The 14,893-nt window shown below is 38.5% G+C and overlaps 1 protein-coding gene across 2 annotated transcripts in view; it reads right to left on the reverse strand.

Moving 5' to 3' along the window:
- Positions 1-14,893, reverse strand: part of LOC126336779 (sphingomyelin phosphodiesterase-like) — a 338,554-nt gene that overhangs the window by 60,763 nt on the left and 262,898 nt on the right. For both annotated transcript variants that reach the window (XM_050000797.1, XM_050000796.1), the window contains exons 4-5: positions 5,183-5,350; positions 118-342 (exon numbers count right to left, since the gene is read on the reverse strand). In XM_050000797.1, coding sequence (XP_049856754.1) covers positions 118-342; positions 5,183-5,350 — 393 coding nt within the window. The remainder of the gene's footprint in view (positions 1-117; positions 343-5,182; positions 5,351-14,893) is intronic.

Here is a 14,893-nt window from a genome sequence, read left to right on the forward strand (position 1 = left end):
AATATTTATTTACCTATTGCTTGGTGTTGTCTGTTTCTATTCAGTACGTGGAAATTTTATTTCTATTCCTGCACATTTTTATTCTCAAATTATGAAAAAAAGGGAACGTGTACTTACAGGATTCTGTGTGACAGCATTTGTAAGCATAGACACCACACTGTGCCAGGGCATATCACAGTCCCTGTAGTCACCCCAGTAACCAGCAGCAGATGCTGCATCTGGTGGCTCACCCTGATCACTGCGGCAACATGTCGGCTCGTCACATGCTGCCATGCCACCCGGTGAGTACATTGGATCATAGTGAGCATCTGTTATATGGAGCACTGTGAGAACCTCACCCTCCTGCAAAATGCACATTGTCTGGATATGACTGAGAAATTTCACCGCAGTAAATTAGGCGATGTTTGTAAATTTAAAACATTATATCATCATTTTAAGAAATTATGATTAATGCAAATGACAAACATGTGTGTTTAAAGGTAAAACACTATTCTAAGTCTAGGACAGAATAAAATATGTGTATGAGAATAAATCACCACTCACCAACTGGGAGAAAATGTGCATAGGACAGGCACTTAAAAAAGATGAAAAATCACATAGCTTTTCAATAAAATCCTTTATCTTACTTACACACACACACACACACACACACACAAGGGAAATAGATAGATGGATAGATAGAGAAACAGACAGACAGACAGACAGATAGATAGATAGATAGATAGAGAGATAGGAAGATAAATAGATAGATAGAGAGAGAGGAAGATAGAGAGAGATAGAGAGAAAGAATAGCACAAGAGATGTGTGTTTGTTGGCGCCAGCAAAGGACTTTGAGAGATAAACAATTTTCTCTGGGCTTGTTTGCTATTAAGCCCTTTCTACATTTGGTATGAAATGATATGTCCTCGTGTAAATACTGTATTCTAATCTGACTGATTACTCAGTTTTTATGAGTCTTTCATTAAAGGATTGTGATATTTTTTAAGTACATAAATCTTATTCTATTTTGTTAAAAATGGGCTTTGTGAGATCATCTCTTTGTAAAGATACAAGGCTAATTCTACAAAAACTAAAAACAGCTATTATACAGACATTGAATCAGGGCAGCTTTGGTTGGGGAGTGTTTTGTACTGCTGTAGCCACTACAAAATGCTTTGTGTTCTCCAATTTGCTTTGCATTGTGGATTGCTCATTTTTTCCTTTTTGAAGTGAGTGAATAGAATCATACTGATACATAATGGGGCTCAAATGAGACTCTCACCATGAGAAAAGGAATCAGTGATCCCTATGATCGATGTGTCAGTTCTGCTATAATGGGGGCACAGAACATGGACATAGGGTGGCAGCCCTTTCAGAGGGAGGTGGAGCTTATTCCTCCACACCACTCTTCACCCCTTGGGCAGTGCAAGTTCTTGTTTGTTTACAGTTGTGGCTGACTGCCATGTTATACTGTCCACATAATACCAGCAAGTGTTGATAATGCTACATGTCAAAAATTAATATCCCATTACTGATTTCAAACCAACAGTTAAACCACCACTGATGGCTGTTCATGTTTAGAATTACATGTAGCTTATGCTGAACATGTGGTGTGTGATATTTTTGTGGTGGCAAAAGTTCCTTCATTGTCTTCGAAGAGGTTCATGTTTCACAAAATAATAAACAAGAATCCATATGTTTAGAACTTTTGAGTTACAGACAGTCTAGAGGAACTCCCCTCCTCCCCCACTGCCTGCCCCCCACCTCCAACCCCATACACACAAACACACACACGCATACAAACACCTAAGTATTTCAGCCTTTTTGTATGTAAGTTAATAAGAGATGTGAAGAACAACTTATTACATGACCCTTAATTCACTTTCTTCCAGTCCCACTTACAGTGTGGGATACAGGGTACTGCTATCCCTGCGACAAGTCAAAGCTACTTGGTTGTGGTCTTGTGGGCGGGGCATCTGTATATCACCAGTAGGCATCACAAGTTGTCAACACTTATCTCCTATAAGGTTACTGTTAAGAACTGGTGTGGCTAAGTGTCCTGTACTGGACTTGGCTATAAAAGAAAACTTCAGAGAAAAGAAAGCAGAAGGAACCTCACTAAAGTTTAATGGGTATGAATATTTTGGATTTATTGCCATTTTTTTAAAAGTTCTGCTAGATGTCTATTGACCATTAAACTTGCTGAACAGCGTGCACCTTTCTATGCATGACAAACTTTTATCCATGTGCATATCATTTTTCTGTTTAGTGTTCACTGAATCAATGTTGCAATTTATATTGAATGAATCAATATTGTCAACAACAAAAAGGGGACAGAAACAGTTTCCATCCCTTCTGTCCCATTACCTCCTCCCAATTCACAGCCCCTCACCCTCATCATGTGTTGCTCTCTGCCAATGAACCCACCAGTCTTTTCCCCTCTCTGCTCCTCTCCTTTTAACTGCCCCATCCACCCCACAGCCTTCCGACGCTGCACACGGCAGCCTTTTTCTGCCACCTTCTAGTCCTGCATGCTTTTCCAGACAGTGCTCTTCTTTCCCCTCACCCATACCCTGCAACCCTTCCCCCTTTCCCTGCCCCTCTTCAAATTGATGCTTTCATTCAACACAACAGTACAGTGTGGTCAGAGTGGCCAAAGGTAACAGTCATGCATGCATGAGGTGTGGCTGCTTGTGTGAATGTGCAGTGCTGTTTTCTGGGGGAACGCTGGGGGATGCGTATCCCTAAACTTTTTCTCTGACAAAGTAATTTTTTTTTATGTTGCGATCTTGGAAGAGTGCCAAAGATTTATTTCATGGATGTAAATTTTTTATTTCATTTTTTCATGTTGGTAATTGCAATACGAACGATACCTGTGCAGTGTTTGGTGGGAAAAGCTATGTCATTGACTGTTTCAAGAATTTTGAAGCTGCAGCAATCATTCTCGACAACTGAATTGCTGGCAGCCAGTTTGACAACCACGTAATGCCCTCGCCTGCTAACAGTGGGCGATGGTAGTGTTAAACTGATATGCATACGCTCAAATGCTGAGCTACTGAAAGATGTCTCTACGGTCCTGCTACTACTATCCTTTTTTTTTTTTTTTTTTTTTGGACATGTTGATGACATCATGGCTAAATGGCTAAACACAGACGGGTGGTATCTCATGCTTCAGTTATAAGTAATTTTTGCTGTGTTTTATCCAATGCTGGAGTATCCTCAAACTTTCTTTTAGAAAAAAAAGCTCTGTGAATGTGTATATGTTTTCCTTTCTGCCTGAAGAAAACTTTGGATAAAAGCTGAGAGCGTAACATTGTTTTCATTGTGCCTGCCTGCAACTTAATGTGCCATCTGTATTGTGAATAGCAATCTATCATTTTCGTAATTTGTGATATTTCTATTTGAAATTTCATCATAACCATGGGAGTCTTTAGTGTTTAATGATGTAATAACTGACTCCGTTTTGTATTTGCTTGTTTCCTGTAGCTTCATGTGATGTAGCTGTCTAAGAACACCAGTTTTCGTGAATTCGATGTATATACATGTATTCCCAAACTTCATAATTGTACTGAATCTTGTTTATTACTCTGCAAAATATGAAATCTTTGAAAGCAGTCAACATTTCCATTTTTGATGACACCACCAAACCAAGACTTTCAGCCCAGTCTTGAAGAGAACAAGTTTCATGTTTAACATATCAGTTAAATGGAATTATAAACACGAACAGCCATCAGACAATGAATATCTGTTTCAAACAAATAATAGTGCAATTTATGCCTAATAAGTAACACCATTAACAGTGACTGCTTACTGCTTTTACCTTTTGTAAGATTTAATCTATGTGTAAAACGTCTACCAACATTTTGGACTTGTGTGAAGTGTTTTAACTCTCAACAGGCACATAAACAAGACTAAAACTTTTGCTAAACTTGTTGTAACTTAAGAAAAGCTGCAAGGAATGACATTGTCTGAAAGCTTTGAAACAGTTTCTGTCTTCTTTATGTGTCTGCCAGCCATTCAATGTCTCATTTATATGCTGAGGGGTTACCTTACCCTTTTCAGTATTTATTTTTCACTAAGGTCATTCCATTTAGTTAAGCAATACACAACAAACTTCTGAGTGAGTAAATCTAATCATTTCTGTAAATAGGAGGTGCTGAGTAACAGATAAGCCACATAAGTAGTAGAACGTACCATGCAGCTACAAAACCAGGATCTGATTTTCAACTGTTTTGTAGGCTATCCACACCATCATGTTTCTTATAAGATAAATTGTACATCAAAAAGTCAAGGTATGAGCAATGATTTCAATAACTGTGCTATTTTCGTTCCACATCCTAGCATCTCACAGCCATTAAAGGATCTAAGGAATACGAATATAAATAAAATAAAATAAATGATTACAAATATTATTGTGTACATATGTAATGAAAATAACACAGTCATCTTCATTATGATTCTTTTTCAGCTACTTTATATCATGAATGACAACAGTACGTCCTGCACTTAACTGCTTTACTGATATTTATTACCCAGTTCTGGCATACTTTCTCTTACTATTGCTTCACAGAAAAAAATCAACATATTCATAATAACTTAATTTCTACATTTCTCTTACATTTGCCAACCATGTTGCTAAATATAATACTATTTAGTTTGTTTGTTGGTATGCTTTTATGGTAAATGTGTGCAAAGCTGTGAAGCAACAAGCAATGTTATTACACCTGCTGTGTTTCTTAATTCTGTTACCTACTTCTGCAGGTAGGGTCTAATGTAAATCTATTTCCTGTATTAATAAGCTTGACCTTAATCAAGACATCTGTTATTTGGCATATGCTTTTTGAAGCAAAAAGTTACAAAATCTTTTCAAAACTACCACAGGGTTCTGGAGCTAGGAAAATGAAAAACCAAAGCCAAGAATCAGTTATCTGTTTTGTAGGCTGTCCATATCATCATGTTTCTTATGAGATATGTTGTGTACCAAAAGTCAAGATATGAGCAATGATTTCAGTAAGTGGATTACTTTTGTTGACAGTATTATATCATGATAAAGGACCTCAGAACATAATTGTGATTCCTTAAAAACTGATGTGAATAAATTTATGTGATTGTGAATTTTTGGGATATTTGTTGTATATTTCTCCCCCAATGATCTATTAAGAATAGTATATATTATAATGCAGTAAAGAGTACTGAAACATACCGCTGGATCTGATGGTGGAACATACTGTGGTTTCTCACCCAGATCAATATCAACTGTCCATTCATATGGAGGCTCAGTCTCTGCACAGTCTAAGTCCTGCAGAAGAACACTACATAATTGATTTCCTGTCAGAGTTGGGGTGTTATCAATTATGTACACCACTGTATCCTGTAATATAAAGTAAATATTGTAAGCTGTCTTGCCACATCATAGAAGACGGTTTATCACTATACAAGCCATGCTGAAAGCAATACCTCCAAATTTTTTTAATGTGAAATCTCTTAAAGCTTTTTAAATAAAACAAATATTATTAACATTCTACATCTCTGTTCTTCATGTCTACATATTTATTTTACAAGATAGTCACTCTGGCAACAAACACATTTCTCCCAAGAATAGACTAGTTAGTTGGCAATGGCATAGTAGAATGTTTCACTTCGTTGAAGGATCCACAATCTCACCTCTGCGAGCATAACATCACTATCAATGTGAAGTCTTCAAATGTTTTCTTTAAGTTTTGATAACAGATGAAAATAGAATGAGGCCAAGATGGGACTGTATGTAGAATGATTGATGACAGTGAACACTAAGTGCCAGATTGTTGCAGATGTTACAGCACTCGTGTGTGGTCTAGCATTGTTATGCTGAAGGAGAGGGTGCTCCATGCATGCATAAACTCTTCAGATTCTAAACTCTATTACAGCACAATGTTCCTCACATGCTGACACAGTTACTTTACACACCACCGTATTATACACTACAATTCAGAGACCTCTAGTGGCAGATGGCTGCATATGCTAGCACATAAAGAATAAAATGTAGAATAGTAATAATGTTTGTCTGATTTAAGAAGCTTAAGATTTGTGGTATAAAAAGTTCAGAGGTATTACTTCTCAGCATGTCCTTGTAGATAATAATATTAGCAACAAAAACAGATCATTTTAGTAATAATGGAAAGAAACACATTTAAAAGTAGAATGCTGTTTACCTACTAATAAACAGCCTTCTATACAATTACTGGTTTTTGTTGCCCACAGTGATCTCTAAATTATAAAGTTTTGTAATGAACCACAAGCACAAAATCCACAAATTATGAGAAAAATTCAGTTCATTCCTGTAGGTGTATCTACCTTGTAATGCACTCTAGAGTGCATAGTGGAGAGAGATGATAGTTGTATAAATGCTATTAAATGCTGTTCACACCCTGTTCATAGTTGTGGGACACAAAATGATCAACACATATGTCTTTACCCTGTACAGAATGAAATTAATCTTTTCAGTTGCATCTTTCATCTGGCTACCTTTCACACCCCCTGATATTTTTAATGAACTTGGTGTTGATGTTCCTATTTTTACCTTCCTGGTTCCCATAATAATGGCGGGTGCAGGTGTTCCTAGACAGTGACAATTGTTACCCAACAACTGAGCTGGTGTGGTCTTTATTAAAGTTGTGTCTGGATGCATTATTGCTGACTGTTATTAATTTTATATGTCACTAAGTTGCCTTTCCTGGGACATCCTCAATTTATGATACAGTAATGGCTGTTTTCCCACTTGCACTCATATTTTCTTAATATATTTTCTCAGAAAGAACTGATCCAGCCCTCTTCTGTGTTGCATATAATGTTTCTTATTGACCTCCATCACGGTGACACTAGATACAATCTAAATTTATGTTTTGCAAACCACTTTGAAGAGTATGGCAAAAGGTACTTTCCATTGTACCAGTTGTTAGAGCTCATTTCCATTCTAGAAACGTACAAAGTGTAGGAAGTACAGTAGAGTACTGTTCCTCTTGTGACATATTATTGTTGGCTTATAGGGTAAGCTTTTGTCTATGTGTCCTGAAATAGAAACTACTACTATCCTTGCAGCACCTAGAATGTGTAATGTCATCATCATCTCAAACATTGAAATGAACCTCAATTTTTTGATGTATTCTTCACTGTAAAAGATGTTCTATGACTACTTGTGTTACTAGTTTTGGTCCTGGTAAGTTTTGCTTGATCAATGGCAATCAACATTGAGGTAACCTGTTTTACTTAGCACTTGATGTACAGCAAATGTTCAGATTTCTGTTGCAGTGTAATGACAGCTAAATTGTCATTAACAATGAATTGAGAAGTAGTAACAATAAGCACAATGCATTTTGAACCTTTAGGACCCATCTTCATGTGCTTGACATAGTATACCCTCTAGCCACACTGTCTATGGGAACACTGTGCCCATCTAGAAACTAAAAACTTTTATTATACATTTTAACCTCAGCTCACACAAATGTCTACCTTGCAGAAACGAAGCTTGAGCATGCTCTACAGCATGATTCAAAGGACCAGAGTACTTGCTTCACCACACAAGCTATTTGAGTACTCCCATCTGATACTAGTTTTCTGCAATGAACTTCAGAGATGGGAACTCGCCCTCCAACACATCATTGTATCCCAATGCCCCATGTCCTTAATCTCATAAAATGTTTCTTTTTTTTTCTCTTACATAATTCTTCATTGCACCATTCATTTCTGTTCCCATTAATCTATCTTTGCATCTCACTCTGTCCTCATCATTTATGTACTGAAGCTGGCACAGTGCTTACCAATCTGTGATGTTGACCTCTCTGACATCCTTCTTCATTTTTGTGTACCATTGTACATACTAAAAGTGGGTCTCTCTCATTCTAGGATCCAAGAGATCAGCCCCTCTTTTTAACCTTTCCAAATACATCCATCTCCACTCCTCAAGAAAGGAACTGTTAGTTCTGAAAGTTAAGAAGTGTATACGTACTTTTATATATCGACTGGAAGTATGAGTACTACACATTTCACCTCCTGAGGGTAAGGATGGGCCAGGAACCCCATGTACAATTTATTAAATGGTATGATTTATCAGTTTTGACTTCTGCAGATACTATTTTGATTGAACTGCCCACTGTGGTGGCTGCAGTCATGGCTGGTAGATGTCTACTGTTGTCTAGCCAAAGCAAGGGATCAATTGTTGCTGGAACTGCTTGGCAGCCAACTATCTTGATATCATCAACTGTCTCTTGCAACTGCTGAGCTTTGACTCCTGAAGTAGCAGTGATAGCCACATCGGCTCCTGGCTCCAGTAAATGCGGTAAGCATCATATCTTGTAATGGCAATAAAAGATTGTGATGCTAACAGTGGTGAACAACTTGTAAAGTTTTTGTGGGTAATTATCTTATTCTGTATGATTGCAAACATATGGATTCAGGAATGTGCTTTCAATGGACGTGTGATAGAAGATCACAGACGGAATGAAAAAACATTGTTTAGGTACCCTTAGACCTTATTCTTACTATTGCAGTGCATAGTTTTACAATATTCAGGCTACAACAATAGCTGCTTTTAGTAGTAATAATAGTTCAGAATCACTCTATTTTCAAAGTTAGAGCATATGTTCCTTTCTCAGTTGTAATCATTAGTTTTTAGGCTCTCAGAAATATTTCTGAAATGTATCTTTTACTTGAAGCCCTTCAGTACTGGAGAACCCTCCTGTTTAAGGCATAGGGCAATGTTCTGGGATAAAATGAGTTCTGAATAAAGTTAATAAAAAGGCAAGTAATAAACAAAGTTATGTTGCTGCAGTTGTGAGCAGTTTTGAAAACATATACAGACAGTAACTGATGGCACTAACAGCTGGTGGTCACTTCCAGCTGCCTTGGCAGGAAGCTGCAGCAAAATACTACCTTTAGCAAGCTCTCATCAGATGGTGTGGGTTGAATGACACATAACTATTGTGCTAAGACAGAGATTCCAAAATCAAATGTATCTACAGTGTACCCATGAGCAGATATACACTTAGATCGTAATTTAGTAGTGATGAAGCATAGACTGGAGTTTAAGAGAATCACATGAAATAATCAATGTGGAAAGAAGTTGGATACAGCACTACTGAGTAACAGTGAGATGCATTTGGAGTTCTAAAAGGCTGTAAATAGTGCAGTAATGAATAACACAGTAGATAGTTCAGCTGAAGGGGAACAGACATCTTTGAAAAGGGCAGTCACAGAAATTGGGAAGGTAACTGTGAAAAAACCTGGGGTAACAGAAGAAATAGTGAACTTGATAGATGAAAGAAGGAAGTACAAAAATGTTTAGGAAAAGAGAAATAAAGTAATACAAGCTGCATAGGAATGAAATAAATATGATGCGCAGGAAATCGAAGGTGAAATGGCTACAGGAAAAACTTGATGCCACTGGAAAAGGAATGGTCATTCTAAGAGCTGATTCATCTTACATAAAGTCAAAACGTCATTTGGTTCCTCAACAGGGCACTGCAACCAATGGAACTACATTGCCACACCTTGCATAGGCACCAATCAACTGCCTGATGACATCAGGTTATGCAGAGAGCCAAAGAGCATACAATCATCACAGCTTCTGGCAGCCAATCAATCAGATGGGGTGTTCTCATCAGCATGATAATATAACCAGTGCCACTGCTATCAATCTGTGCTCAGTCAGTCTATGCTCAGCCCACAGTGAGTCCATCGGAGTTTATGGTTGCAGTCTACACCAAGAAGCCCACAATGCCTCTTTTGCCACAGGCATGGTCATAAAGCTGAGCTGTGTTTACAAAAGCTGTGCCGTACAGATGATCCAGTGTTTTTGAGTGATTTTCCTCTTCAGGTTTAGGAAACTGATTATTATACTGCTGATTTTGAAAATAAGATGTATCCTACTCAGTATGGCATTATAATGGTGATACTGCTCAAGATGTTTGTTCCACTGTAAATTCTGTTTTGATTGTTCTTTTTCTTATCTTATTTCATCACATTGTATAGGGATGTAACTTGTATGTGAGGACAACTTGTATTATTAGATTTTGAGTAACTACTTTTTAGCTTAGGTTTCCTGTAACTTTTGCATGTTAATTTTATTTGTATTTTTGTGGGTAAAAGTATTTGTGTTCAGGGATTTCCTTTTGTAACTTTTTGCTGGTTTGGTTATCGAATATGGATACAAATAACCATTCCAAGAGTAGCACTTAATGCAACAAGTTAGAAAGCAACATCAGACAAGGAAAGGTCCTAGTTTCTGAGGTCAATCAGCTGAAGACTGTAGAGAACATGAAACTGAGTTCATCCTGGGTCACACAAGAAAGTGAGCATTTTGCCAAACCAGATTTTAGCAATGATGCCACAATTCTAAATTTGGAAAGTGTGCTACAGGCTTTCCTTACCAAGCCTGAGGATCAAAATGTAGGACAGAATTCCCAGTGTAAGAGTGAGGACACTGTTGAGCCTGCAATTAGTCTTGTTGCCAGTAATTAGTTAAGTATGGCAGAGCTAATGCAAGTTTTGATGAAAGAATATGAAAAATACAATGATATATTATCTCCAGACATTGTAAAATCCAGACAATAATGCAAAAATATCACAAAATTTAGGGGACAAAATTAATGAAAAGCTAAATGATCTTGCTCTGAAAATGTGAACCAATGTTGTAACTGAACTTGAGGGTAAAGTTGAGCTAGTGGAGCAGCACTCCAGCATCCTAGAAGTGGAGCAGCTGCACATTAGTGAAGAGAATAAGACATGAGAGGAATGGCTTGTTGGGAATTTCCATGCATTAGAAGAGCAGTACCAGTGCAAGCAAGTGAGTTATTCACTGTCAAAAAGCTGGGGCACAGTGTCCTGAGTCCATTAAGGGCCATGTAGCAGACAGTATCCAGGTGATTCACATACTTGAATAGGAGTTTGAGAGTATAAAGCTCACTAGTGCTGATGAGACTCAGCAACAGAAGGATGAGGTTGCTAAGCTAGCTGTCAGTGATACCAAAGAGGTGCACTCTCTGTTGAAATTTCAGCAGGGACATATAAGATAACTCTGAGGCACAGAGATATTGCGTACAAACTGCAAAAATGTGTGGCTCACGTGGAGGAACCCCTCAGGTGTGACACTGAAGTGCAAGTGCCAGAAAAAAACAGGCAGAACCTCGAGTCAGGCCATGATGAGGAATGTGATAACAAAGAAGAAAGTGTTATTGGGGGCAGGCGGGAGAGAAACAGGAATCTTTGCAAACAGTCTCATGGGGAGGAAATGCAAGGATTCAGTTTCAAGCATTTCCTCTTTGTGAGGAAGTTTGAAGTATTCAGAAACGCTTGCAGCATGATCTAGCCCAGGGCCTACATGGAACAGTTTCAGTTTTCTTTCCCAGCTGCCTGGCTGAAGCACACAAAATTGAATACTTGAGCAGTTATCTTGAAAGTGAACCCACCGTACGAATGAAGTCAGCTGTGCAACACTGTAATTAAGTAAGAGATTTTCAACAAGCTTGTCTGTCAGTCTATCAGTTCAAGGTGTCACAGGATCATGTGAAGCACAGCACTATCCTGTTGCCAAGCTTGAATCAGTCCAGCTTCTCATGTCTCACGTGATTATTCAAACACATGTTTTATTGCAACCTGTTCCCGTATAAAGCATACAGGCCAGTGGAGTTGATCCACGTCTGTACTACACAGCTGCCTATTCATTTGTGCCACATCATCCTCACAGAGATATGCAAGGATGATGTGGAAACATTTAACGTGTTGTTGCTAGAACTTGGATATGACACAAGTGAGTGTGCGCCAAACAGTGCACAAGGTTGTTACAGGCCACAGCCTCAATTGGACCAGAAAATACAGAGGGTTGCTACAAGTTCCCCCCTCCTGTCCCCCCTCACCCCTTCGCTGATGGACAGTCCATTGGTTCAGCTGGACAAGGCTCCTTGCCGTGGCGATGACCTTGAGTGGAGAGCCAACATCTTTTGGTGCACTAGGGTTGATGAAACTGAGTTTTTGTGAGAGCTGGAGTGTGCATGTAAGTGGTTGTGACAGGTCACTGGCGCAACTGTCATGTATTCCAGGTAGTGTAGGAGCATGGACTGGTCACTTGTGCTTTCAGCAAGACAAAGATGCAAGATTCACTATCACTTGATCTGTGTGAAATCAATCCAAATTGGTAGTGACATCCAATAAGACTGGTGCTCCAAGGGGGTATACCATTACATGACACATAATCTCATGCAGCAATTCTGTGAGAGATAAGCAGGATGTGTCATCACACGTGGCCAGCTGACTGCTGTCATGTGCTAGCACACCATGGTCAGTGTTGTCTCTTGCTACGGGGACATACAGAATAGACAAGCCATCCTTGCACAGGAATAACAAAATGAACATCAGCACTCCACAGTGGGATGCTGACAGTGCATGGAGACACTCAGTCATGACTACCACCAAGTCAGTGAGATTCATGGGATGATACAGGCCAATTTAAGAGGGTTTCTTGGGACAGAGGTAGTGAGTTTATGCATCACAGATGGACAGTATGACCCCACTGATACCTATGAGAATGAGGCCCCACCTCTGTCTCCTGCTTTCATGCCATATTATGCTGGAACTACTGTGCATGTCAAAGTACTGTGTTTGATCATTCATTTAGAGTGTGGCACTTTCATGTATTTCTTTCAGTGAGACTGAAAAGAGGGAGGGGGGAGTGTGTGTGTGTGTGTGTGTGTGTGTGTGTGTGTGTGTGTGTGTGTGTGTGTGAGAGAGAGAGAGAGAGAGAGAGAGAGAGAGAGAGAGAGAGAGAGAGAGAGAGAGAGAGGGGGGGGGGTGCACATTAATAAAACCAGCAAACTGCAGGGTCGGATTCTTGAGTGGAAATGGAGAGAGAAAGGTCCTGTGTACCAGTGTCTGGAAAGGCATTGTTGCCACAGACGATGGCACTGACAAATGGCAGTCCTCCTGACTATGTTCCATGTGTTCCTTATATGTTGTAGGGTGTGTGGTTGGTGAATCATATTATAAGCACCAGAATGGTCTGATATTCATTTTGGGAAGAGGATGGAAATGGTTGAGAGGCAGCATGGATATACTGAAACAAGTACCCTCACAAACACCAACCACATCAAACAACATTTCAAGCCCTTTTGGGACATTTGTGTGATTATGGGCCCTTTCAGATAGACGAACATGCAAGTAACTAGCAGACTGTACATATGCCTGACTGGCTAAAATATGCAGATATTAAGCCTCTATTGAAAAAAGGGGATAAAGAGATACCATCAAACCACAGACCAATTTCACTTTTGCCAGCATTCTCAAAAATTTTAGAAAAAATAATGTACAGGCAGCTGCTCAACCATCTGACCACAAATAACATATTATCAAGAACTCAGTTTGGATTTCTGAAGGGTTCCGATATCGAGAAAGCTATTTACACTGACAGTGAAAATGTACTTAATTCATTGAATAACAAATTACAAGCAGCAGGTATTTTCTGTGATTTGTCAAAGACCTTTGATTGTGTGAACCAGTGATTTGTCAAAGGCATTTGATTGTGTGAACCACAATATCCTTTTAAATAAATTAGAATTCTATAGTGTTACGGGCAGTGCTGCAAAATGGTTCAAGTCATACCTTGCTAAGAGGAAACAAAGCCCGCCAGTGCAAGGGACTAGTGAATTAAGTCATCAGTCATCATCAGATTGGGAAGAAATTACATGTGGTGTCCCACAAGGATCCATTTTAGGGCCATTGCTTTTTCTTTTGTACATTAATGATCTCTCATCAGTTACACTGCCAGAAGCAGAGTTCATTTTGTTTGCAGATGACACAAGTATTGCAATAAATAGAATGTCGAGTGTAGTTCTAGAAAGATCTGCTAATGATATTTTCATGGATATTAATAAATGGTTTATGGCCAACTCACTGACATTAAACTTCGAAAAGACTCTTTATATGCAATTCAGAACCTGTAAGAGGTTTCGACCCAGCATATGCATAAAGTATGAAGAAGAGCAGATAGAAGAGGTTGACAGTCTTAAATTCTTGGGATTACAACTTGATAATAATTTCAGTTGGGAGGAGCACACCACAGAACTGCAGAAACGCCTTAACAAATCTGTATTTGCAATTCGAGTGTTAGCAGACATAGGTGACATAAAAATGAAAAAGCTTGTATACTTTGCCTACTTTCATTCCATAATGTCATATGGTACAATATTTTGGGGTAACTCTTCAAGTCAAACAAAAGTTTTCAGAGTCCGAAAGCACGTAATACGTATTATTTGTGGAGTAAATTCATGGACATCCTGTAGAAACCTCTTCAAAGAACTGGGTACACTAACTACTGCCTTTCGGTATATTTTTTCCTTAATGAAATTTGTCCTGAATAATATATCTCTTTTTCCAACAAACAGCTCGGTTCATACATACAATACCAGGAACAAAAATGATCTGCACAAGGATTTAAAAGCACTTACTTTAGTTCAAAAAGGGGTCCACTACTCAGGAACACTCATCTTCAATAATTTGCCAGCAAACATAAAAAATTTAGTTACAAATAAAGATCAGTTTAAAAGGAGCCTGAAAGACTTACTAGTGGCCAACTCCTTCTACTCCATTGACGAATTTTTTAATAGAAACAAATGATGTATTGTATATGTTCATACTATTAGTATTGCTATTTTAGCTTCTTTTTTTTTTTTTTTTGAAAAAAAAAAGACATGTTCCACATCCACAAGGATTTCCTCAACAAGGATCTATGGAACAAAAAACTAATCTAATCTAATCTGATGTCAGATTTGGATGACTGAGTTCTACAGGATATTGAGACATACTCTAGTACACGCTCCAGGGAAGAGGCCTGCTGACATGGTGTAAGCCAAAGTACAATTATGTGTATCCTGCATGACAGCCCATACTA

Source organism: Schistocerca gregaria, chromosome 2 (assembly GCF_023897955.1).
Source record: "Schistocerca gregaria isolate iqSchGreg1 chromosome 2, iqSchGreg1.2, whole genome shotgun sequence".
NCBI lineage: Eukaryota > Metazoa > Arthropoda > Insecta > Orthoptera > Acrididae > Schistocerca > Schistocerca gregaria.